At 42.6% G+C, this 24,116-nt stretch overlaps 1 protein-coding gene across 3 annotated transcripts in view; it reads right to left on the minus strand.

Annotated features, from left to right (window-relative positions):
* The window catches only part of DNAH9 (dynein axonemal heavy chain 9), a 367,496-nt gene that overhangs the window by 307,333 nt on the left and 36,047 nt on the right, over nt 1–24,116 (minus strand). For all 3 annotated transcript variants that reach the window (XM_024564675.4, XM_053910525.2, XM_053910526.1), the window contains exons 10-14: nt 22,724–22,838; nt 16,142–16,210; nt 14,615–14,741; nt 10,728–10,983; nt 1,938–2,179 (exon numbers count right to left, since the gene is read on the minus strand). In XM_024564675.4, the coding sequence (XP_024420443.2) occupies nt 1,938–2,179; nt 10,728–10,983; nt 14,615–14,741; nt 16,142–16,210; nt 22,724–22,838 (809 nt within the window). The remainder of the gene's footprint in view (nt 1–1,937; nt 2,180–10,727; nt 10,984–14,614; nt 14,742–16,141; nt 16,211–22,723; nt 22,839–24,116) is intronic.

Raw genomic sequence — 24,116 nt, forward strand, 5'->3', positions numbered from 1 at the left:
CAAAAAAAATTATAATACTCCATTGTGAGGTGTGTTTTACATACACACACATTCCTATATTTCATGGGAAAACTCTAAGTCAATTGTGATTAGTTCAAGAGACATACTGAAACCTCGATAACCTCCACAAATATAATGCAACAAGGTAAATCTGAATTCCATTTTAGAAATTAAAATAGAATACTAAAAATATACCATGGGCAAGAAGAACATGAGCAAGAAACAGGAGAGAAACAAAAAAGAGATGAAGCAAATAAAAAACGAATAGCAAAATGGTAGAGCTAAATCCATCCATAGTAATAACTACATTAAATGTAAGTTTAAACACTCCAATTAATAGGCTGAGTTATTAGACTTAGAAGAGTAAGTTTCTATTGTGTGAACCTGAATTTGAACTTGAAAAAACACATAGTTTGAATGTAAAGGGGTAGAAAAAGATGGACAATGCAAAAAGTAGAAATAGTGAATCTGGAAGGAAAGACTATAGTATTACAAAAAAAAAAAAGACTTCAAGGCAAGGGGGTATTACTGAAAATAAAAAGTGAATTTCATGATAAAACAACCAATTTATCAGGAAGTTACAATAATTATAAATTTGTTTATACCTACTAATAGAGCTTAAACACTTGATGAAAAATATGACAGAACTAAACGATTAAATAGACAAATCAAAAATCATACGTGATTTAACACTCTACCTTCAGTAATTGGTAGACAAAAAATCAAAAAGCATAAAGAATATATGAACAATACTACCAACCACTTTGAAATAATTGATAATTATGGAACACTGTACCCAGCAATAGAAGAATAAACATGTTATCAAGTGCACAAGACACATTCAATGAGATAAACAATATTCTGGGTCATGGAACAAGTCTCACTAAATTCCAACTGAATGAAATCTTCCAGAGTATTTTCTCTAAGCCACAGTGAAATTAGATTAGATACAAATTTCATTGAGATATCCAGAGATGCCCCAAATATGTGGAAATTAAACAATATACTTCTAAATGATCATTAAGTTAAAGAAATCACTAGAAAAAAATTAAAACTGAATGAAATGAAAATGAGGCAGATCAAATTTGTGGAATGCAAGTAAAGCACTGCTCAGAGGGAAATTTATATCATCAAATGCTTGTATTAGAAAGGAAGAAGGCCTTAAAATAATGCCCTACATGTTTACCCTTATACGCTAGAAAAACAAAGATGAGTAAATTACCCCCAAGTGAACTAGAAAGAAATAATAAAGAACAGAAGTTAATAACTAGAAAACAAAATCAGGAAAATTAACAAAGTCAAAAGCACAATTCATTGTACTTCAAATCATTGATAACCCAAAACAGCAGCTGTAATTTGTCGCTGACTTGATGCATGAGCTCAGCCCCTCAGAACTGCTCTGTGGCTGCTTCAGCAGGGTTGGCACCTGCGGCTGCTTGCATCTCTTTTCCACTGTTCAGTCTCTGAGGATGGGATAGCAGGTTGCCTTGATCACAGTGCAGGGCAAAGCCTTACTGCACTAAGTGCTGCATTCTGCATTTGTTCGTTTCTCTCTATCAAATGCAGTTAGGGATACCATCTCTTTCGGCTCTACAGAGTTGGGTTATAAAGATGATGCTGGAGTTCCACACTGGGTTGTATGGGCGAGTTAGAGGTAGTTAGTGCAGTAGATCATTTAGGATTCTGTCCCTGACTTCTCCTTTTATTCCCTTGGGGTTTGGTGTGGGACTTAAGCCATGTGATGACTAAGTGGTGTCACCATTAAGAGAGGATTAATTTTGACACCCTGCTACCACAATGCTGTCATATAAATTTCTATCCATGACAGCAGAAGACACAGTACCTATTATTGTAATATCCAAATCACTTCTGGCACCCAGACACACTTCTCGACATAAGATGTTTGTGGTAGGTATGTCTGGGAGGCTGCTTGTTACCTGAACAAGTGCGTGGATCTTCAGGCCAGAGTCTCTGATGCAACTGTAATATTTTTCCATTCGATCTTGCTGGTCATCCATGGAAAGAAGGCATTCCTTTCTTCCATCTTTTCTCTTAAATATTGGAGACACCCATGTTTTCATGATGTTTTGGATCTCTTCCACATTGTCTTTGGCTTTCTGAATTCTTTTTTCAAGATCATGAATACTATCAGTCATTTCAATGACATAATCCCAAACGCCTGCTCCCCAAAAGAAACACAATTAATTGAAATAGCCGACAGTGGCACAACTAAACATCTAGTTGCTGTGAAAGGTAGGGATTCAACACTCATGGGTTTTATAAAAGACTTTTCTGCACACGTTACTTCATTATAATCAGTCTTTTTCTTTCTAGTTGTATTAAAAAGCCAACTCTTACCAAAACCCTGCTTATGGAGGAAAAGAAACAAATGGGTGACCCTTACCTACCAGGCGCAGAAAAGTTGGTACACTTGCTGGGGCACACCAGTGCGACTTGGGGACCTTACAGAGATTAATGAACCTTACTGTTTAAGCACTTTCACTGTATTAAATGTTGAAAATGTCATTTCTTATTTTATAAGGAATAAAGTTCTAACATTTTTCATAAGGCATTCCAAGACTTCTCTGAGTTGACTGTGACCTTCTTTTCAAACTTTAACTCTTTTGGGGATAGTAATGCAAATTAATATCCCTTCACTGTGGTTTACCACACTTTTTTTTCACCTCTCTGAAGGCTTTTTATCATAGCTTGTCTTGTATAATTTATGTTCTACATATGTCTGTTGTCCTCACTAAATGTGAACTCTTTCTGGGTAGGGGCCATTCCCATATACCTCATGTTTCATATTCTTCTTACAGTCCCCCCCCAGATGAAAGTTCATTGAAAAGTATTGAAGGACACAGGAGAAGTAAATTCACAGTTCCCTCATAAGATGTTTAAAGTCCAGTTAAGAAAACCAAGTAATGGGAGGAAAGATGGCGGCGAGATAGGTGGGAGCAGAATCCACTTCCCCCTGCACATGGGTGAAACACCTAGCTGATCTACTGAGGAACAAAGCGAACAGCCTACAGCACCCCAGCGTTTATGAAGATAGGAGACCAAAAAGTATAGAGGACACTGAAAAAACATACAGTAAGGGGACTGCTTCAGGACAAAAAGGTCCCTGGGACCAGCACAGGGACCAGGGCTACTGCAGCCCCAGGCCCAAGCCCTGGGCCTGCCACAGGACTCCTGGGAGAGAGCTGGGTTGACGGCTCCCTCCCCTGCTGAACAGGGCTTGAGCAGCACCAAGAGAGACCTGGTTGCTTGAGGTTGCAGGGAGGGGAATAAGGACAAAGTGTGGTAAACACACCAGAGACCGTGGGCGCCAGCTGGGGAGAGTAGAGAGTTGGGCCATGTGGGGCCCTGACCTGGACAGTCCCCGAGCTAGCTGGAGAGGTGGGCTGTGAGAGAGGACAGGCCCTTCCTTGTATGGAGTGGCAGGACTGAGCAGGAGGATTTTCTCAAAAAGAAAAAGACCCTCAGGAACACTTTGGGGAACTCTTCTGCAGCAGCAGCTCCAGTCTCCTCTCCACCGGGCTGCCTGGAGCTCCTGCAGGGCTGTGGGGGATATTGAGCCCAAATCCTAAGCACCAGGGAGGAGAGTCCATACCACACCTAGACCACCACAGGCACCGACCCGGGGAGAGTGCAACTCAGAGAGACGTAAGACCAAAGGCACCAGGGAGAGTGCTGCAGGCACACTCATAGCCTGGAGGAGGGTGAGTGACTGAACCTGTGGGTCCAGAGCATCAGGAGAGCTGGGTGGGAGGCTGCCCAAGTGCTAGAAGGGAGAAAGAAGAGCTGGGCTAGGCTGCCTGAGTTGCCTACAGCCAAAAAAGACCAGCAAAACTGGCTTGGCCAGCAGGCTTGGTTTTTTTTTTAAGTAATTCTTTATTATTATTATTTTTTATTTTTCTTTCTTTTAACACCTTCTTCCTCTCTTTCCTTCTTTCTTGTTCTACTCCTTCTTTCTTTCTCTTTATATCTCTTCTTCCTTCCATTTTTTTTAAATCCCCACAAGTGAGACAATAAAATCAGGAACTCTGAAAAGACCAAAATTGGACCCAAGGAGGGGACATTCCAACAGCTGAGACAGTGAAACAAATTTCACTTTGCTACTCCAGAGAACTTGCAAGATATTGTATATTTGTTTTATTTTTTCATTATCCCTACATCACTCATTTTATTAATATTTTTGCATCTCTCTTCTTTCTGTTTAGTCTTCTTCACTTGACTGGTTAATTTGCATTGTTTGACTGCTTTACCCTTATTCTCTCTTACATAGTGTATTGTTAACTAACTGTCTTTCACTTCACCTGTGTTCCATTAGCACACTACTCTAGGACCTATACTCCCTATTCTAGATATCCAGATCACATAGATTCTGTCATATGATTGTTGCTCCATTACTATTGTAAATAATAGCTGTTCCATACGTCTGTAAATACTATACAGAACTTCTCCCAGATCTCAGACCACTTCACTGTTTCCTGAGCTTTATTACTGGTGTGGTTAAATCTATTCTCTCACATGTTACACCTATTTTCTACACTTACTCTCACTTTACCTCACAATCTGACCTCCCACAAACTCACAGACTTCCAGATCCAACTCACAATCCTTCCCCCCACAACAAGAGTCTTATCTTCTTTCCACCCTACCTAAAAAGTGGCGAGGTGGCTGAAATATCATGGTTAACACTATATATATCCAAAGGATCTCCTGTCCTTCTCTAAGGGCTGGTACTTTAAATATCATATAATACACTCATGCTCTCTTAAACCATTTCGCCTTCCCCCTACAACCTACCATAAAAAAAGAGTAGGTAGAAGCCGTGAACACCAGGATACTTCCTGGAAGAGGAAACCCACCAACAAAGGTAACACCAACAGATAAGAACAGGAGAAGGTGAAGGAGGGAGTGGAAGTCACACTAATTCAACCCAGGACCTATCTGGAAATACAACTAAATAGTGAAGAAATTACTCAGAACAAACAACTGAACAAGAGCAAGAGAAAAACCTCAAAACCTTCTACATACAGAAGAACGGGCTCCAAAACAGCCTGCCCACACCTGCACAACAGAAAACAAGATGTGGGGGACAGACTGACCTTCAGAAAACCAGCTGGTGAGAAAGACCCACCAAAGAAAGTCTGAACAAGAACAAAGAAACTAACACATACACAGAGCCAACATAAAGCACAGACCAAGATCAGTAAGACCAGGAGATCAAGGAGACTGTACCACTGAATCTCACAGGTATTCTACCACAGAAGTTCACACCATAAACCCAGGGGGACAGAACAGAGCAACTTAAGAAGCAGAGGCCTACAGGAAGAGTCTCACAAATAATGGGAAGCCAAAGAAACAAGCCCCAAATGAAAGGAAAGGAGGAAATCTCAGAAACAATGCTAACTGAAATAGAGGCAAGTCAATTATCAGATATTGAGTTCAAAGAATTGGTTATAAGGAACCTTAATGAGCTCACACAGAATTACCAAAAACTACAGGGAAACTACAATGAACTCACTGCAAACTATATCAACATGAAAAAGGAAACAGAAACTATCAACAAGGGCCAAGAGGAAATGAAGAATACAATTTCGGAACTGAAGAACAAAGTAGAAGGAATCAAAAGCACTCTTGATGAAGCAGAGGAAAAGATCAGCTAACTGGAGGACAAGGTAGAAAAAAACACCCAGAATGAGCAAGAAAAAGAAAAGAGGCTCAGAAAGAATGAAGAGGGGTTAAGGGAAATACAGGACAACATGAAATGAAATAATATCCGCATAACAGAGATACAGGAAGGAGAAGAGGAAGAGCAAGGGATAGAACATCTGTTTGAAAAAGTAATGATGGAAAACTTCCCTAATTTGATGAAAGAAAAAGTCACCCAAATCCAGGAATCACAGAGAGTCCCAATCAAGAGGAACCCAAAGAGGCCCACTGCAAGACATATCATAATTAAAATGGCAAAATTCCAAGACAAAGAGAGGATCTTAAAGGCAGCAAGGGAGAAACAGGAAGTAACATACAAGGGAGCCCCAATAAGGTTAGCAGCTGTCTTCTCAATGGAAACACTCCAAGCCAGAAAAGAATGGCAAAAAATATTCCAAGTAATGAGAACCAGAGGCCTGCAACCAAGACTACTTTACCCAGCAAGGCTCTCAATCAAGATAGAAGGCCAAATAAGGAGTTTCCCAGACAAAAGAAGTCTAAAAGAATACACCTCCACCAAACCAGCTCTGCAAGATATGCTAAAGGGACTGCTTTAAGGAAAGGAAGGAAAAGAGAAAGAGAGAGGAACATAGGTACAAAAACTCAGCAATGAATAAGTGCCTATCAATAATAACCTTAAATGTAAATGGATTAAATGCTCCAAACAAAAGACATAGAATAGCTGAATAGATAAGAAAGCATTACCCACACACATGCTGCCTACAACAGACCGAACTCAGGACAGAAGACCTACACAGACTGAAAGTGAAGGGCTGGAAACAAATATTCCAAGCAAATGGACAGGAAAAACAGCTGGGGTAGCAATAGTCATATCAGACAAAATAGACTTCAAAAAAAAGGGCCATAAAGAGAGATCCAGAAGGTCACTTCATAATACTCAAAGGGAGAATCCACCAAGAAGACATACACATTGTCAATATATATGCACCCAACATAGGAGCACCCAAATACATAAAGAAAATCTTGGGGGACTTCAAGAAAGATATTGACAGCAACACAATTATAGTAGGGGACTTTAACACCTCACTGTCAAAGATGGACAAATATTCCAAGCAAAATATCAACAAAGATATTGTGGCATTGAACAAGGCCTTGGATGAAATGGACTTAACTGATATATATAGAGCCTTTCATCCTAAAGAAGCAAAATACATATTCTTTTCAAATGCACATGGAACATTTTCAAAGTTAGACCACATGATAGGACACAAAGCAAGCCTCAACAATTTCAAGAAAATTGAAATCATATCAAGCATTTTCTCTGACCACAAGGGACTGAACCTAGAAACAAATCTCAAGGAAAAAACCCCCAAACACTCAAAATCATGGAGATTGAATAGCATGCTATTAAACAATGAATGGGTAAAAAATGAGATCATAGAAGAAATCAAAAAGTTTCTGGAAACAAATGAAAATGAACTCACAACAATCCAAAACCTATGGGACACAGAGAAGGCAGTCCTGAGAGGGAAGTTCATAGCATTACAGGCCTACCTAAAAAGAATAGAAAGATTTCAAATAAATAGCCTAACCCTACACCTACAAGAACTCAAGGAACAACAACAAAGCCAACCCAGAGCAAGTACAAGGAAGGAAATAACCAAGATCAGAGCAGAATTAAACGACATAGAGAATAAAAGCACAATTGTAAGGATCAGTGAAGCCAGGAGCTGGTTCTTTGAAAAGATAAACAAAATCGACAAGCCCTTAAGCAAGCTCATCAAGCAAAGAAGAGAGAGGACCCAAATAAACACAATCAGAAATGAAAGAGGAGAGATTACAACTGATACCACCGAAATATAAAAGATTGTAAAAAAATTACTACAAAGAACTATATGCCAAGAAATGTGAAAACCTACATGAAATGGACAAATTTCTAGAAAAATATAACCTTCCAAAACTCAATGAAGAAGAAGCAGAAAGCCTGAACAGACCAATAACACCTGATGAAATTGAAACAGTAATCCAAAAGCTTCCAACACACTAAAGCCCTGGGCCAGATGGTTTCACAGGAGAATTCTACAGAGCATTTAAGGGGGAGCTAACCCCCATCCTCCACAGATTATTTCAAAAAATTCAAGAAGATGCAAGACTCCCAAACTCATTTTATGAAGCCAACATCATCCTAATCCCAAAACCAGATAAAGACACAATGAAGAAAGAAAACTTCAGGCCAATATCGCTGATGAACATAGATGCTAAAATCCTCAACAAAATATTGGCAAACCGCATCTAGCAATTCATTAAAAAGATCATACACCATGATCAAGTGGGATTCATCCCAGGGATGCAAGGATGGTACAAATACTCGCAAATCAATAAACATAATACACCACATAAACAAAAGCAAAGGCAAAAACCACATGATCATATCAATAGATTCAGAAAAAGCATTTGATAAGGTACAGTAACCATTTATGATAAAAGCACTCAGCAAAGTGAGAATACAGGGAGCATTCCTCAACATAATAAAGGCCATATATGAGAGACCTACAGCCAACATCATACTCAATGGACAAACACTTAGAGCTTTCCCACTAAGATCAGGAACAAGCCAAGGATGCCCTTTCTCGCCACTCCTATTCAATGTAGTATTGGAAGTCCTAGCCACAGCAATCAGACAAGAAAAAGAAATAAAGGCATCCAAATTGGAAAGGAGGAAATGAAACTGTCACTGTTTGTAGATGACATGATAGTGTACATGGAAAATCCTATAGACTCCACCAAAAAAACTACTAGGCCTAATAAATGAATTTGGCAAAACATCTGGATACAAAGTCAATACTCAGAAATCAAAGGCATTCTTGTACAACAACAATGAAATATCAGAAACAGAAATCAGGAAAAATACCCATTGGATATAGTAACAAGAAAAATTAATTACCTGGGACTCAACCTAACCAAGGAGGTACAAGACCTGTACTCAGAAAACTACACAACACTGAAGAAAGAAATTAAGGAAGACACCAACAAATGGAAGCATGTACCATGCGCACGGATTGGAAGAATTAACATCATCAAAATGGCCATACTACCCAAAGCGATTTATAACTCAATGAAATCCCTATTAAAGTGCCTATGACATATTTCACAGATATAGAACGAACATTTCAGAAATTTATATGGAACCATAAATGACCCCGAATAGCTGCAGCAATTTTGAGAAAGAAGAACAAAGCAGGAGGGATCACAATAACTGATATCAAGCTGTATTACAAGGCCACTGTAATCAAAACAGCCTGGTATTGGCTTAAAAACAGGCACATAGACCAATGGAACAGAACAGAGAGCCCAGAAATAAACCGAAGTCTCTATGGTCAATTAATATTTGACAAAGGGGGCAGGAGCATAAAATGGAGCAAAAATAGCCTCTTCAACAAATGGTGTTGGGAGATCTGGACAGCTATGTACAAAAATATGAAATTCGATCACCAACTTACGCCATACACAAAAATAAGCTCAAGGTGGATAAAAGACTTAAATATAAGTTGTAACATCATAAAATTCCTAGAGGAAAACATTGGCAGGAAAATCTCAGACATTCCACGCAGCAACATCCTCACAGACATGTCCCGTAAAGCAAGGGACATAAAGGAACAAATAAACAAATGGGACCTCATCAAAATAAACAACTTCTGCAGGGCTAAAGAAAACAGCATTAAAATACAAAGAGAACCAACGGTATGGGAAAACATATTTGCCAATGATATCTGAGATAAGGGTCTGATATCCAAAATATTTAAAGAACTCACATGACTCCACTCCAGGAAGACAAACAATCCAATTAAAAAATAGGCAAAGGTCTTGAACAGACACTTCTCCAAGGAAGACATACAGAGGGCCCAGAGACATATGAAAAGATGCTCCGCATCACTGGTCATCAGAGAGATGCAAATTAAAACCACAATGAGGTACCATCTCACACCAGTCAGAGTGGCCAACATAAACAAATCCACAAACAAATGTTGGAGAGGATGTGGAGAAAAGGGAATCCTAGTACGTTGTTGGTGGGAATGCAGACTGGTGAGGCCACTGTGGAAAACAGTGTGGAATTTCCTCAGAAAACTAAAAATGGAACTGCTTTGACCCAGCAATTCTGCTGCTGGGATTATACCCTAAGAACCCTGAAACACCAATCCAAAAGAACCTGTGCACCTGAGCAGCACAATTTACAATAGCCAAGTACTGGAAGCAACCTAAGTGCCCATCAGCAAATGAGTGGATCCAAAAACTATGGTACATTTACACAATGGAATTCTATGCAGCAGAGAGAAAGAAGGAGCTTATACCCTTTGCAACAGCATGGATGGAACTGGAGAGCATTATGCTAAGTGAAATAAGCCAGGTGGTGAGGGACAAATACCATATGATCTCACCTTTAACTGGAACATAATCAACAGAAGAAAAAAGCAAACAAAATATAACCAGAGACTTTGAAGTTAAGAGCAATCTCACAATAACAGAGGGGAGTGGGGAGGGGACAGTGGAGAGAGGGGTTTTCAGGAACTACTATAAAGGATACATGGATAAAACCAAGGGGGAGGGTGGAGGCAGGGGAGGAAGGTGGGTTTGGCTGGGGTGGGGTGGAGCAGTAGGGAGAAAATTCAGACAACTGTAATTGAACAACAATAAAAAAATGTTTAATTAAAAAAAAAGAAAACCAAGTAACAATGATAATATAGTGAAAGCCCTCGTTAATCTGGTGCCCAGTATATGCTGGAGACTGTGGGAGATCCCATGCAGCCTCTGAGTCTCCCCCAGTGTGTGACAGCAAAATTTTCTAAACATACTAAGTAAATCCAAAAAAAGGAAGTTGCAAAATAGTAACCCTTCTTGCCTTCTGTACCTTGGCTCTGTGTCTAGGAGGATACATTTGTGTTTTAAAAACAACCCAGATTACCAGGTAATCATTTGAGTGTCTGCCAACTATTATTGGAATCTTGTCTCTCAGCCTTTTCCCCAGAGCCCAGGTGGTGCCCAGTTACCATCTGTTTTCCAGTTCAGAGTCTCCTCTGCGGCTTTCAGGCGGAGATCAATATTTTGCAGCTCTTTCTCCACTAATGGAAATTCCACCTCTAGCAGCATTTTCATCACCTTGTTGTACCAATTTGCCATCAACTCCAAATGCGCCACAAGCTGCCGATAGAACTCCCTGGAGGAGAACATGGCTGCTGCTGTCTCAGGGATGTGCTTCATCTGCCTCGGTTGAAGATAACTCATTTCTTTCATCACAGAAATCAGCTAGAGGAAAGAATCCAAATAAATGGCTGTGGCTCAGCAGCAGTGAATTGCAGCAATATGGGTCAAAGACTGAAAAACACCAGGGAGCCCAGAGGCCTCGGGGTCCCACTTAACTTCTGTTCCTACCTCTGGTCCTTAAATGTAGTTTTAGAGAAGGAGGCTGAGTATTATGCAGAAGGAAAAGGACATAGAAAGCAGCAGGGTTCACCGAATCTGTGAGCCATGAAGAGCAAAAGGAGGAAAACCCATGAAAGGAGATACCTGTGACAGCAAGAGAGGACTCTGCCTGGATGCTTTGGGGCATGTGGCTCATGCTGATGAGCCAACTCCCATCAAGGGGTAGAGGTATGAAGGTCAGGGCCACCCACATGCATGAGAAGCCTCAACATTAGACTTCCGGTATTCTCTGCAAATGAGGCCGTACCCTTGGTCACAGACACTGATGGGACAAGAGGAGGTTATTACGCATAATCATTTGAAATAGCCCTTAACTTATGTAACCCTGGGCTGGCATGTCTTTGTGTCTTCCTGTACTTGGAGGTCAGGAGACGGAAGTCACCAGGCCTTTTTGAACTTCTCTGGGATGCTGAGTTTAGGGGCAACTGCAGAGGTGAGAAACCAAGCAGATATGGCCCAACGAAAACACAGAGGCCTTTGCAGTTTTGCTAAGAGCACTGCTCATTATTCCTTGCTTATTACTGTGTTTATCCCTAAACCGACAAGGACCAATGTGCACAGGTAGGTGTGACAGAGCAGATACCAGACTGCAGATTCTCCCTGTCCCCCTCCCCATTCCTCACCCCCACTTCCATATCAAGACACCTGGGCTCCTGGCTCTACTTTCAGTGGCTCTGGACCATCTCTTCATCGGCAATCAGCCCACCCTACTTAGGGCTAAGACAAATGCAAACAAGATGGTGGGGAAATTACTTCGGCCTCCTAGTTAATTTTGCTGAAGATAGATATTACACATGTAAGTTTAAGAAATGAAAACAAAAATCAGAAGAAAATGTGGGATTATTTATATAATAATGAGGTAGAGAAGGCCATTCCAACCACACAACCACAAAAGATTTTTATATGCATAAAAATATTGTACGTTTAATAAAATGACATACTTCAACTGGTAAAAATACCTGCAGCGGATTTTTAAGTGTCTGACAAATATTTCCCAAATATTCTAACAAAATCACAGGAAAAGAGGGTACTTCCACTCAAAAGTGGGTGAAGGACATGAACAAGCAATTTACAGAAGAAATGTAAGCAGCTAATGAACACATGAACAAAGATAAAACAGTGTTGAGATATTATATTTTTTCTAGTCCAACAAGCTGGAAGTGGTTGAAAGACATAACTATCCTGCTGGCTGGATAATGACTGAATTCCAGCTTTCCGAAGACCAAATTGACAATATGCACAAAAAGTCTCAAAATGTGAGTATCCTTTAGCCCAGCAATCCTATTTCTAGGCATTTATTCCAAGGAAATAATCAAGGATAGATGCAACAATGACTAAAGATATTTATTGTAGCAATATTTCTACCACATTTTGTCTAACTGTAAGATGCCAACAATGGTAAGATTCACTGTTACTCTATTTACAATGAAGGAAGAAAGAAAAAGTGTAGTTTTTTAAAACTACAAGACATACCATTTTCAAAGATAAAAAGTTAAAGAAGGTGCATCCTAGAACCATGAAATACAAGTTGATAAATCTAGAAAATAGTTTAAGTGCCCAATAACAGGACATTTAAATAATTTAAATACATTTCCTACATATATTACTTTTCCCATACAATTCTTATCCTGGCCATAAAGGGGCAAGTCTCTGACCGTCCCTCCAGAATGACATACGTGCTGCTGTCCCTTTTCAGTGCCACAGCTATTGCCACATCGCTACAAGTGGAAGTCAAGGGAGGGCCGCAGCTCTTCTTTGTCCTGTGTCCTGTGTTTGTACTGGTTTCCCCTTGACTTACATTATAATTTAGATATTTATTTCCACTCCCCAATTCTTCTCTCACTTTTTTTCTTCTACTTCCTTTCCCTTCTATCACCTACAGACACCAAAAAGCACCTAGTATGTGTTGCACATTGGGGCAGATAGAGCCCTTGCTTTTGGAGTATATAAAGGAGTGGTTCATCCTTAATACTGTCTTATACTGAGGACATAATTACTATAATCATCATATACAGACTCTGGCCTAGTTGGTAATCCAGAAACTGATCTCTTTGGGCATTTAATATCCAATACTGTTGGCAAGAAATGCTGATAAAATTATTCAAATGACTTCAATAACAGACTCATAGCTTACCAAAGTGAAAAATGGACCCACCAACTTCCTTCGTTGACTTTTTTTTTTAATTTTTATTGTTATTCAATTACAGTTGTATGCCTTTTCTCCCCATCCCTTCACCCCACCCCAGCTGAACCCACCTCCCTCCCCCACCTCCACCCTCCCCCTTGGTTTTGTCCATGTGTCCTTTATAGTAGTTGACTTTTATTTCCGTCAGAATGGATGTTCTACTTAACCTTCAGTTTTCTCAAAGACACCGATACACTATTGGCTCAGTTTTCAGTCCTGTCTATACCGCATTCCTGGAGAACTTGCCTTCTAGACAGAAGCAGGTGACTGCTTTCAGCTCAGTGTGGCCAAAGTTTTACTTTTACTGTGTAGCTGAATGATGTACTTCCTGACACAGGCTAACTTTGATCATCATCTTCTCTGGCATTAAGCATCCCAGGGCTGCAACACCCTCACTGGTCTTCTACCCTTCTCATCATCTAGAGCAGGGTTTCTCAACCTTGGAACTATTGATATTTTTAGACAAAAAACCCTTTGTTCTATGCATTGTAGAAAGTTCAGCAGTAACCCTGGCACCTACCTTGGTGCTATCAGCACCCAGTGCATGTTTGACAACCAAAAATGTCTTCAGGGGAAAAAATTGCCTCAGTTGAGAATCACTCATCTAGAGTCTTATTTCCGAAGCTACTCCTTTGAGATGTATCATATGCTGTCCAATTAAGATAGATTTTTGCTTGTTGGCATTAAAGCTCCCTACTAGCTCATGCGCTCCTTGAGAGCAGGAACCAGTTCTTACACTCGTTTGGCTTCCTAGTGTTTAATCAACAGTCTTCACAGGTAGCAGGCATTCAAGGTAGGTCAGTCAGCTGTTCGGTACTAAAGGGTCGGTAATGCAATCATTCTGTCTGTTCAGAGATGGGTAGCAATATCTGTTTAAATGCCTTCTGAAATTTCAGATAGTGCATCTCTATAACATGTTAAACTTGTTGAAGAGTTAATCTCAAGTATAATTGCCATTCTAACTTTGTATGTAAAGTCAGCTATGTGATAAAGCTGTTATTATATGAAAAGTTTAAAAAATATTTTGCAATATTTTCTGTTGTGCAAAATCAAAACAAATATACTGGCTAACCCTGGAGAAAATGTGAACCTTGGGAAACTTGAGAAAATACTACACCCTAGGATTTACCCCAAAAAGGAAATCTGGGGTGCAAATTCTTTTGAGCAGCTTTTTCTTACTCAGATAAAAAAGGGTTTTGCCTTTGAAATCAGCAAAGTTAAATTAAACTCTTCAGGAACCCAATAAGAAATTACTGTTGCCAGGTTTACCTGTGGGTTAAAGTTGACAGCAATCTGCTTCGTCTCTGGGTCACGCTTGAGAAGTGGCCGGGAGAGATTATACTGTGACTTCTCTGATACTGTCTGACACCAGCCCTTGTAAAGCCTTGTCTCATAACTGCAGGAACAGGAAACAACAGCCACTTCATAAGCACCTCCCAGCACCCCAATGCCTGGCAATGATTAACTAAAGGTCCAGATACAATAGATCTCTACACCTAAAGATATATTTACCTATATAGAACACATACATGTATATGTAGCTTATTTATCTATTTATTTAAACTATCTATTTTATGAACTAAAGATACTACTAGTAAAATACCTGAATACATACTTAAGGTAAAGTCATTGACAGACAGGCATGGAAACTCCTGCAAGTAACCCCTTATTTCTAAAAACAGCATAGGTTAAATCAGGGAAGAGTAGAAAGAGGCTCCATGTGATCTTTGCGGTTGATAAGGGAAGTTGTGATTCATCTCAGTCAACACTGAAATAAGCCATTGGGTAAGATTTGCTATCATACTCATGTTCACGTCACTTATAGAATCTGTCATCAGTCATCACACAATGACTGAGTACCTACCAAGTGCTGGGCTTGGGGGATAAAAGAATGACTAAGCAGCCCATGGTGAGTTCAGCTAATGGTGGGACCACAGGTAAACAGAGAATGCAGCAAGCATAGTCCTAGAGAGAGGTACAGGGTATGGGGCATCTAATGTCAGGGGCCAGGGGTGACAGTGATAAGGGGAAGTGGGGCTGAAGTGATGCTTGACTGAGTCTCAGAGGATGAGTTAGAGGTTGGGCAGTGAAGGAAGAATAAGTGTTCCTAGCAAACACAACATCATGGCCAAAGGGTGGACATGGGAAATAGACTACTGTGTGCTGGGAACACCTGAGGCTAAGAAGGCAAAGGTCAAGACTGGAGAGGGAAGAAAAGACCAGGAAGGGCTTTTCATGTCACGTTGAGACCAGGGATGATGAAAGGCATGGACAGGCTCTCCATCCAGGGGATGCGGTAACATTGTCAGTTTTGGTAAAAGTGCAGGCAATATGGACACTAGACCCTGTACCTTCAAGACCTACTTCAGCTTAAAAGCAGGAACAACTATGAACCCATGTAAAATCTCCATTCTTATGTTTTGTCCATGAAAAGATACAGGAAATATTTTTAAAACTTGGTTTTTCTTTGTACTGCACGAACTGTTGCTTTCTGCTTAGTGAGTAGCCACTGCAATTTTCCGTGACACTGATCTGGGAGAGCCATGAGGAGTGCCCCACTTCTGGCTCAGCCAGTGCACATTCCCAACAAAACTACTGGGAGAAGTGTCTGTTTCTATTCCCCAGACATCTGTGTTTGCAACCGAGAAGCACTGTGCTCACAGATAATGTGGTTATAACATAGAATACAGAGTAACACTTCCCATCCACCGAGGAATCTGCTCAAACACACAACTGCAAGAGGCATTGGGGGGCTCATGCAATTTACAGAACAATGCAATCCCAGAAGCTGCTTACCTTTCCAGCAATGAAAGCATAGCTTCATATTTTTGAATCATTCTCTTTCCTTCAGCAGATTCCATGCAACTATCCATACAAAAGAGAAAAAAAGTGCTATCAGATAAGACGAAGTCAAAGAATGATTTGATTAACAAACTCCAGCCTGCAAGGAAGAGATTGAAAAGCTTCCTGGGCTGGCTTCCAAATGTCCCTGAAGGAGCCTGAATTCTTCCTGAACATCCTCCAGGAGCCACTAGAGGGCATCCTGAAAAGCAGGCAGCCCCACCTTTGCCACGTGGTTCCACAAACCCTTCACCCTGGCCCAGCTAGTCATGCATAGATAAATTAAGTCCCTCGAAAACCTGAATAAAAGGGAAATGGAGACATGGAAGAAAAATTTTAGGGGCCATAGTTTTCTGTATAGAAGGAAAATACTACATATGACATTATACATTATACAAAAACTATATAACATTATATATAAAATATGTTTTATATATTTATATAACAATGTTTATACACACACATATATAGACATTGTTTTATATGAATATATATATATATACATATATACTTTATCCCTTCTCTGAAATCCATCTAGGACATGTTATGAGAAGCCCTCCTACCTATGGACATGTTTACATGAGGTTCCCTCTCATATCTCAAGCCCCAACATGTGTGCACACACAATGCACACACATGCACCACACATGCATGTATACACATGTGCTCCCATGCACAGCCCCCTCCCAAGGCCCCCACAGGAATGGTGAGGACCACAGAGGAACGTGAGCAAGGCCCGGCCTGAGGCTCAGCTGCCCACTCCTGCTCCTGTTTGACTCTCCTCTGCAACACAAACTGAGGGTCCAGGTCCTGGGGAAATTGGCAAAATATCTATATTTTCATAAACCTTCATGCTCATTGTGTTGGTGAGTCTGTTTTTGTTTGTTCTGCCAGCAAAATGAGGTAGCATCTTGCAAAGATTCTTTAAAATCCATTTGCTCTTTAAACCAACACAGAGTTTCTTCACAAGACCCCCTGAGCTTTCAGTGTAAGCCCTCACGCCTACAGAGAAGGACCAGGATTTCCAGCTGCTTAGTTCCCTTCCATGGCAAATAAGCAGCTGCCTCTTGGAGGCAGCAAGGAGAAATGGAAAGGGCTTCAGGGCAGGAGGGCTCAGGCCCAGCCCTCCCCTCAGGGAGCTGTGGGGTGTCCTCAAACCTCAAGTCCCTGACCTCTGTTTCATACCTTCAAAAGAATGAGGCTGGGAGAGAGAAAGACAATAGTGCTGGGAAAAGTAGAAGGCAGCAGGAAAAAGGGAATACTAAACATGAGATGGACAGACTCCACAAAAAGAGTCATGGGAGCTGAGCAGAGCTAGTGAGGAAAGATATTGTAGGTGTTGCTCATCCACAGGGTCGCCAGGCATCGGAGTCGAAGTCAACTCAAGGGCAAGTAACACACAGAGGAGAGAGCAGTTTCACGCACTGGGGCCTGTGGCAGTTGCCTAGAAGGTTCGAGAAGTCAAAAGAGTAAGTGCCAAGAAACACCCTGAAGATTCTACCTCATTTCATGGGAAGGCATCCAAAACATTTCTAATAACCAATAAACATATATTACAGGGCACAATACAATTTTGAATTCATTTTTAGAACAAATGGAAATAAATCTCCATGGGAACTGTAGAGGGCAGGTGTGTTGCCAATAAGATCCCTTTTCATGATCAGGCACGCCTACCCACCCCATCCCTTCACCTGCCTCTGGCCAGGAGTGCTGGCTGCTGGTGAAGCAAGGCTGCCTCTCTGTGGTAATGGCCTCAGCCAATGAGAGCCATCTTGCCCACCTCCCTCAGACAGCCCACATCTACCAACCAGCTCCTGTGGAGGTACAAAGTCTGGGTAACACTGCAGGGCCAGGGTTCCCCAGAGGATCAGCGGAGGCCTCCTAGCAACCATATTGCTGCCCACTTCTCCCTCTGCCCATCTCATCCCCCTACTCCCTCACAGGTGCTGTTCCCAAGAGTGTCCCTATATGTTCCTGCATGTGCGTCTCAGAGTCTGCTCCCAGGGAACAGGACTTATGACAGCTACCACAGTCCACGGCCCTAGAAGTGGCCTTTCCACCCCCTCCCCATTTATATGTTTTCTCCCTCCTGCCTTGAGGGGCACGCTTGAGAAGAGAGGGCTTGGCTGTTCTCTAGGCCAAACCTCTGGTGGCTGAGGAATCCCTGGGCTAGGAGCTCTGAGACCCAGACTTCCAGGTCTTTCCTTAGGCCTCCATAGGACTTTGGGCATGTCACCTCATTTCTGTTTGCCTCAGTTTTTTTCACCTGTAAAACGAAGAGCTTCTCAGGCAGGAGCAGAGGCCTCTCAGGTATCCCCCACCAGGCAGGCCCGACTAGCAGGCATGTGTGCCTGATCTGTGAGGAGTCAGAGGAAAAGTGGAATACTGCTCATTTCCAGTTGGGTGCTTCACATAAAAACCTGCATTTTCAGGTTTTCTCTCTAACAGTCAGGAGATTTCTAATACTTTCTGCTTGGCAACACTGGGTGTTGGGGTGGAGGCACCCTTCAGACTCTGCTCTGGTGTTTTGCGTCATCTTCTTTGCCTCTGAAAATGTTTAGGCTTTTAAAACTTTTCCCCGGTTTGACTGAGATGCAGTTGACACACAGCACTGTGCAAGTTGAAAGTGTACCGTGTAAACACTTGCATGCATTGTGAAATGATTACTGCAGTTGGTTTAGTTAACGTCCATCATCTCATATGGATACCCCCCAAAAAGAAAAAATTGTTTTTATTCTTGTGATGAGAACTTTTAGGATCTACTCACTTAACAACTTTCAAATATTCCATACAACCCTGTTACCTGCAGCCATCATGGTGTACGTTACATCCCCAAGATATGTTTATCTTACAACTACAAGTCTGTACCTTTCGAAAACCTTCATCCATTTTCCCACTCTCCACTCTTGCCTCTGATAACCAGATGACCACAAATATGATCTCTTTGTCCTGAGACTTTTTTATTTTCAGATTCCACATATAAGTGAGATCATCCAGTATCTGTCTTTCTCCGTCTGACTTGTTGCACTTAGCGGAATGCGCCCAAGTTCCATCCACGTTGCAAACGGCAGGATGTCCTTCTTCTTTTTTTTTTTTTTTTTAATATTTTTATTGATTATGCTATTACAGTTGTCCCATTTCCCCCCCCACTCCACTCCATCCTGCCCACCCCCCTCCCTCCCACATTCCCCCCTCATAGTTCATGTCCATGGGTCATACTTATAAGTTCTTTGGCTTCTACATTTCCTACACTATTTTTACCCTCCCCCTGTCTATTTTCCACCTATCATCTATGCTACTTATTCTCTGTACCTTTACCACCCTCTCCCCCTCCCACTCCCTTATTGACAACCCTCATGTTCTAGTTGTTTGCCTAGTTTGCTCTCGTTTTTGTTTTATGTGTGGTCGTTAATAACTGTGAGTTTGCTGTCATATTTACTGTTCCTATTTTTGATCTTCTTTTTCTTAGGTAACTCCCTTTAACATTTCATATAATAAGGGCTTGGTGATGATGAGCCTCTTCAACTTGACCTTATCTGAAAAGCACTTTATCCTCCCTTCCATTCTAAATGATAGTTTTGCTGGATACAGTAATCTTGGATGTAGGTCCTTGCGTTTAATCTTGGGTAATGTAATGATGATGTGCCTTGTTGTGTTCCTCCTTGGGTCCAGCTTCTTTGGGACTCTCTGAGCTTCCTGGCCTTCCCGGAAGTCTATTTCCTTTGCCAGATCGGGGAAGTTCTCCATTATTTGTTCAAATAAGTTTTCAATTTTTTGTTCTTCCTCTTCTCCTTCTGGCACCCCTATAATTCGGATGTTGGAACGTTTCAAGGTGTCCTGGAGGTTCCCAAGCCTCTCCTCATTTTTCCAAGTTCTTGTTTCTTCATTCTTTTCTGGTTGGATGTTTGTTTCTTCCTTCTGGTCCATACCATTGATTTGAGTCCCAGTGTCCTTCTCATCACTATTGGTTCCCTGTACATTTTCCTTTGTTTCTCTTAGCATAGGCTTCATTTTTTCATCTGTTTTTCGAATAGATTCAACCAAGTCTGTGAGCATATTGATAACCAGTGCTTTGAACTGTGCATCCGATAGGTTGGCTATCTCTTCGTCGCTTAGTTGTAATTTTTCTGGAGCTTTGAAGTGTTCTGTCATTTGGGCCATTTTTTTTTTTTTTGTCTTGGCACGTCTGTTACTTTAAGGGGCGGAGCCTTAGGTGTTCACCGGGGCGGGGTAATGCTGGTCGCTGCGCTGTGACGCTGTACCTGGGGGCGGGGCCGAGAGGGAGCAATGGCGCCCGCTTCACTCTCCTCCGGATTTCAGTCTTTCACTCCGCTACCCACAATCAAACTGGGCCCCTCTGGTGCTGGTTCCCGAGTAAGTGGGCCTGTGCACACTCTAGGCCCCTGTGGGTCTCTCCAACAACCTCTCCTGTGAGGCTGGGAGTCTCTCCTGCCGCCCCAACCCCCAGGGGCGCTTTCAATCAGAGGTTTGAGGCTTTATTTCCCCGAGCTGGAGCCCTGGGTTGCGCAGCGGTCTGCTTCTCTGCCCGCCGTTCGTCCGGTTTATCTGTGGGCGAATGTGGTGCCGCAAGGTGCTACCCGCCGCTCTGCCTGCCCCAGTCTCCGCCACTCTGAGTCCGGCCCTCTGGGTTTATCTGTGCAAATGTGGGACCGCAGGGTCTGCTAGTGCTCGGACTGCCTGCGCCATCTGTCCCACACTCCGCCAGTCTCAGTCCCGCCACAGCCACGCGAGTCCTCTCCACCCCAGTGCCGTCTCCGCCCCTCCTACCAGTCTAGATGAATGATTATTCTCTGTTTCCTTGGTGTTGGTCCCCCTTGCTGTTCGATTCTCTGTCAGTTCTGGTTGTGCGAGGAGGCGCAGTGTGTCTACCTACGCCGCCATCTTGGTTCTCCGATGTCCTTCTTCTTTATGGCTCGATACACACACACACACACACACACACACCATTTTGTTTATCGATTCCTCCACCAATAAACACTTAGATTGTTTCCATGTCTTAGCTGTTGTAAAATACTGCAATAAATGTAGGGCTGTAGATATCTCTTCAATATTATGATTTTATTTCCTTTAGATAAATACCCAGAAGTAGAATTGCTAAGATGGTGTGGTAGTTTTATTTTTAACCTTTTGAGGAACCCCACCCTGTTTCCCACAGTGGCTGTACCAAGTTGCAATCCCACCAACAGTACACAGGATGGTGCCTGTTGCCCACGTCCTCACCAGTGCTTGTTCTCTCTTGCCTTTTTGATGACAGCCATTCTGGCAGGTGTGAGGTGGCCTCTCGGGGGGGGTTGATTTGCATGTCCCTGAGGATTAGGGGTGTTGGCACCTTTTCACATCTGAAAGCATCCGACTTGCCACTTGGGCCACAGGAGCCCTTGACAGCTGAAAAAAACCTGATGCCAGAGCCCAGACTTCAATTCCTTTGTTTCTGCTGTGTTTGACAAAGCCAAGTGCTTTCAACAAGCCCAGTGTTGAGAGAGAGGGGCCAGAGGGAGACCATCCTTCCCTAGGCAGGAGCCTCCACATGGTCTCACGAGCAGCTCTTCCCTCTCTTCCAGCAGCCAAGATGACTCCAACTAGCTTGGCTTCCAGTATCAGCTGTGAGGCAGGCCAGTGGTTTCCAGACCTGGTCACCATCAGAATCACAGGAGAGGGGGCTTGCAGAGGAAGCAGATCCACAGACACCACCCTGCCCCAAGATTCAGATTCAGTAGGTGAGGGGTGAGGCCAGGGACCTTCATTCAAACAAGCACCCAGGGCCTTCTAACACACAAGGCCCTTGCACCATACTCTTAGGAAACACTGGGCTCCATTATTTTCCAGTGGGCTCAGGAGCAAAGAGACCCTGTGTCTGAGGGAGGTATGTGGAAGAACTCCACAGAGCTTGAAAACTCTGACTCATTTTCCTCCATAAATGAGTCTCACAGAGCAAAAGCAATCAGCCTCTTGTCCATCAAGCCTTGTTACCACCAAGGGGCCCAGTAATCAGCTCAATAGGTGCCTGGTTGTTATGGACCAAACGTTTGCATTCCCTCCCAAAAATTCTTATGTTGAAGCCTAATTCCCCAATGTAGTGGTATTAGGAGGTGGGACCTTTGGGGTGATTAGGTCACGAGGGTGGAGCCCTTATGAATGGGATTAGTGCCCTTGTAAGAAGAGATGCCACAGAACTCCCTCACCCCTTCTGTCATGGGGGGGACACAGCAAGAAGATGTCTGTCTATGAACCAGAGATGGACTCTCACTAGACACTGAATGTATCGGCACCTTGATGTTGGACTTGTCAGCCTCCAGACCATGAGAAATAAATTTTAATGTTTGTGAGCCATTTAGTCTATGGTATTCTCTAATAGCAGTCCAAGTAGACTAAGACACTAGTCAGCTGCTAAAACTGGAAAGAAGTAAGGAAGATTTTCATGCCTTCAGTAAGTGAGTTGTATTTCTACAACAGTCAAAACCCAGAGCAAGACCAGAAGCCGAGAACAAACCTGTCTTTCAGGAATGAGGTACTCACGGATGTGTAATGCGTCCGAAGTTGGCAAAGGGACCCTGGATGCGCTGTCTCAGTTCCTGAGCCCAGTGAAGACCCCCGGCCACAGAGGGCATGTTCTTGTGCACTGAGGAGAACCCTGGAGGCAAAGCACAGCCAGGCTGAATGAGGTGAGGTCCTAGACTCCCAGCACCACTCTGCCCAGGATCACCTCCCACCAGCTAGTCCACTTTTTGCCTCATCTGCCTTCACATGCTAAAGTCACCCTTGCTCACGGTGAGCTGGGGAGTTCCTGGGGGGACCACCTTGGGGACAACATGAAGCAGCGTCAGAGGACAGGGGTACCAGCCCAGCTCTGCAGCTCACTGGCTTTCTGACTTCATACCAGTGATTTTCAACCTGGCTACACATCTGCGACCCTTGGTGGGGTGGGTAGGCGGGGTCAGAGGGGTTCTTTAAAAATGCTAATGCCTGGGCCCTGCCCTCTCCATCTCATTTAATTGGTCTGGGCAGGGCTCAGTCATTTGTATTTTGTGAAAGCTCTCAAGAGGATTCTAATTGAACAGTCAGGGTTGAGAAACTCTTAATTTGCCTTAACAGGCAATTTAATTTCTCTGGGCCTCGGTTGTTTTTTTTTAATCTATAAAATGGTTTATGTGAGAATTCAATAAGCTTATGAATGAGACAGGCCATGTAGATTACAAAGTGCTTGACCACAGTTAGCAAAGACTGAATATTCTTACTTTTGTTTGCTCGGAACAAGTTGTCAAGATTTAGCAATTATGTGATTTTATTTAGAAAAAAAACAGTTTCCAGCTTCTTTGGCAAAATTGGAAGATGTAGCAAAAATCAGCCACTGCTTCTAACCAGCAACGGGAACTGAACTGTGGTCTCTTCCTTTAATTTGCTGTGGATTCTACCACTTCCTGATGGCTTCCACTCAGCCCACACCTATGGTGCAGGAATTCTAAGATACCACCAAATGAGCTTTAATTTACCCTTGCATAATCCCCTCTTCTGTAAGTGTTGGGGGAAACTGCAACATGATACCATATTACTCCTGTGATGATGTTGTGTTACATGGAACAAGGATATAATCCTTGGTGGGACTGACTTAATCAGGCAAGCCATTTAAAAGTAGAGCATTTTCTCTGGTGGGTGGCAGAAGGGGAAGTCAGGGACTTGAAGTATGAGGAGGATTCAGTGTGCCATCATCCCTGGTTGGATGGTGGGGGCAGCCGCATAGCCTTCCCAAATGGCAGGGAATGGGAGGGGCTCCCAGCTGACAGCCAGCAAGGAAATAGGGACCATTCTACCAACAAAAATGAGCTCAGAAGCGGATTTCCCCCCTGGTGCCTCCAGATGAGAAGTCAGCCCAGCTAATGCCTCGATTGCAGCCCTATGACATTGGGTAGAG

This window comes from Desmodus rotundus, chromosome 9, assembly GCF_022682495.2.
Source record: "Desmodus rotundus isolate HL8 chromosome 9, HLdesRot8A.1, whole genome shotgun sequence".
NCBI classification, from domain to species: Eukaryota; Metazoa; Chordata; class Mammalia; order Chiroptera; family Phyllostomidae; genus Desmodus; species Desmodus rotundus.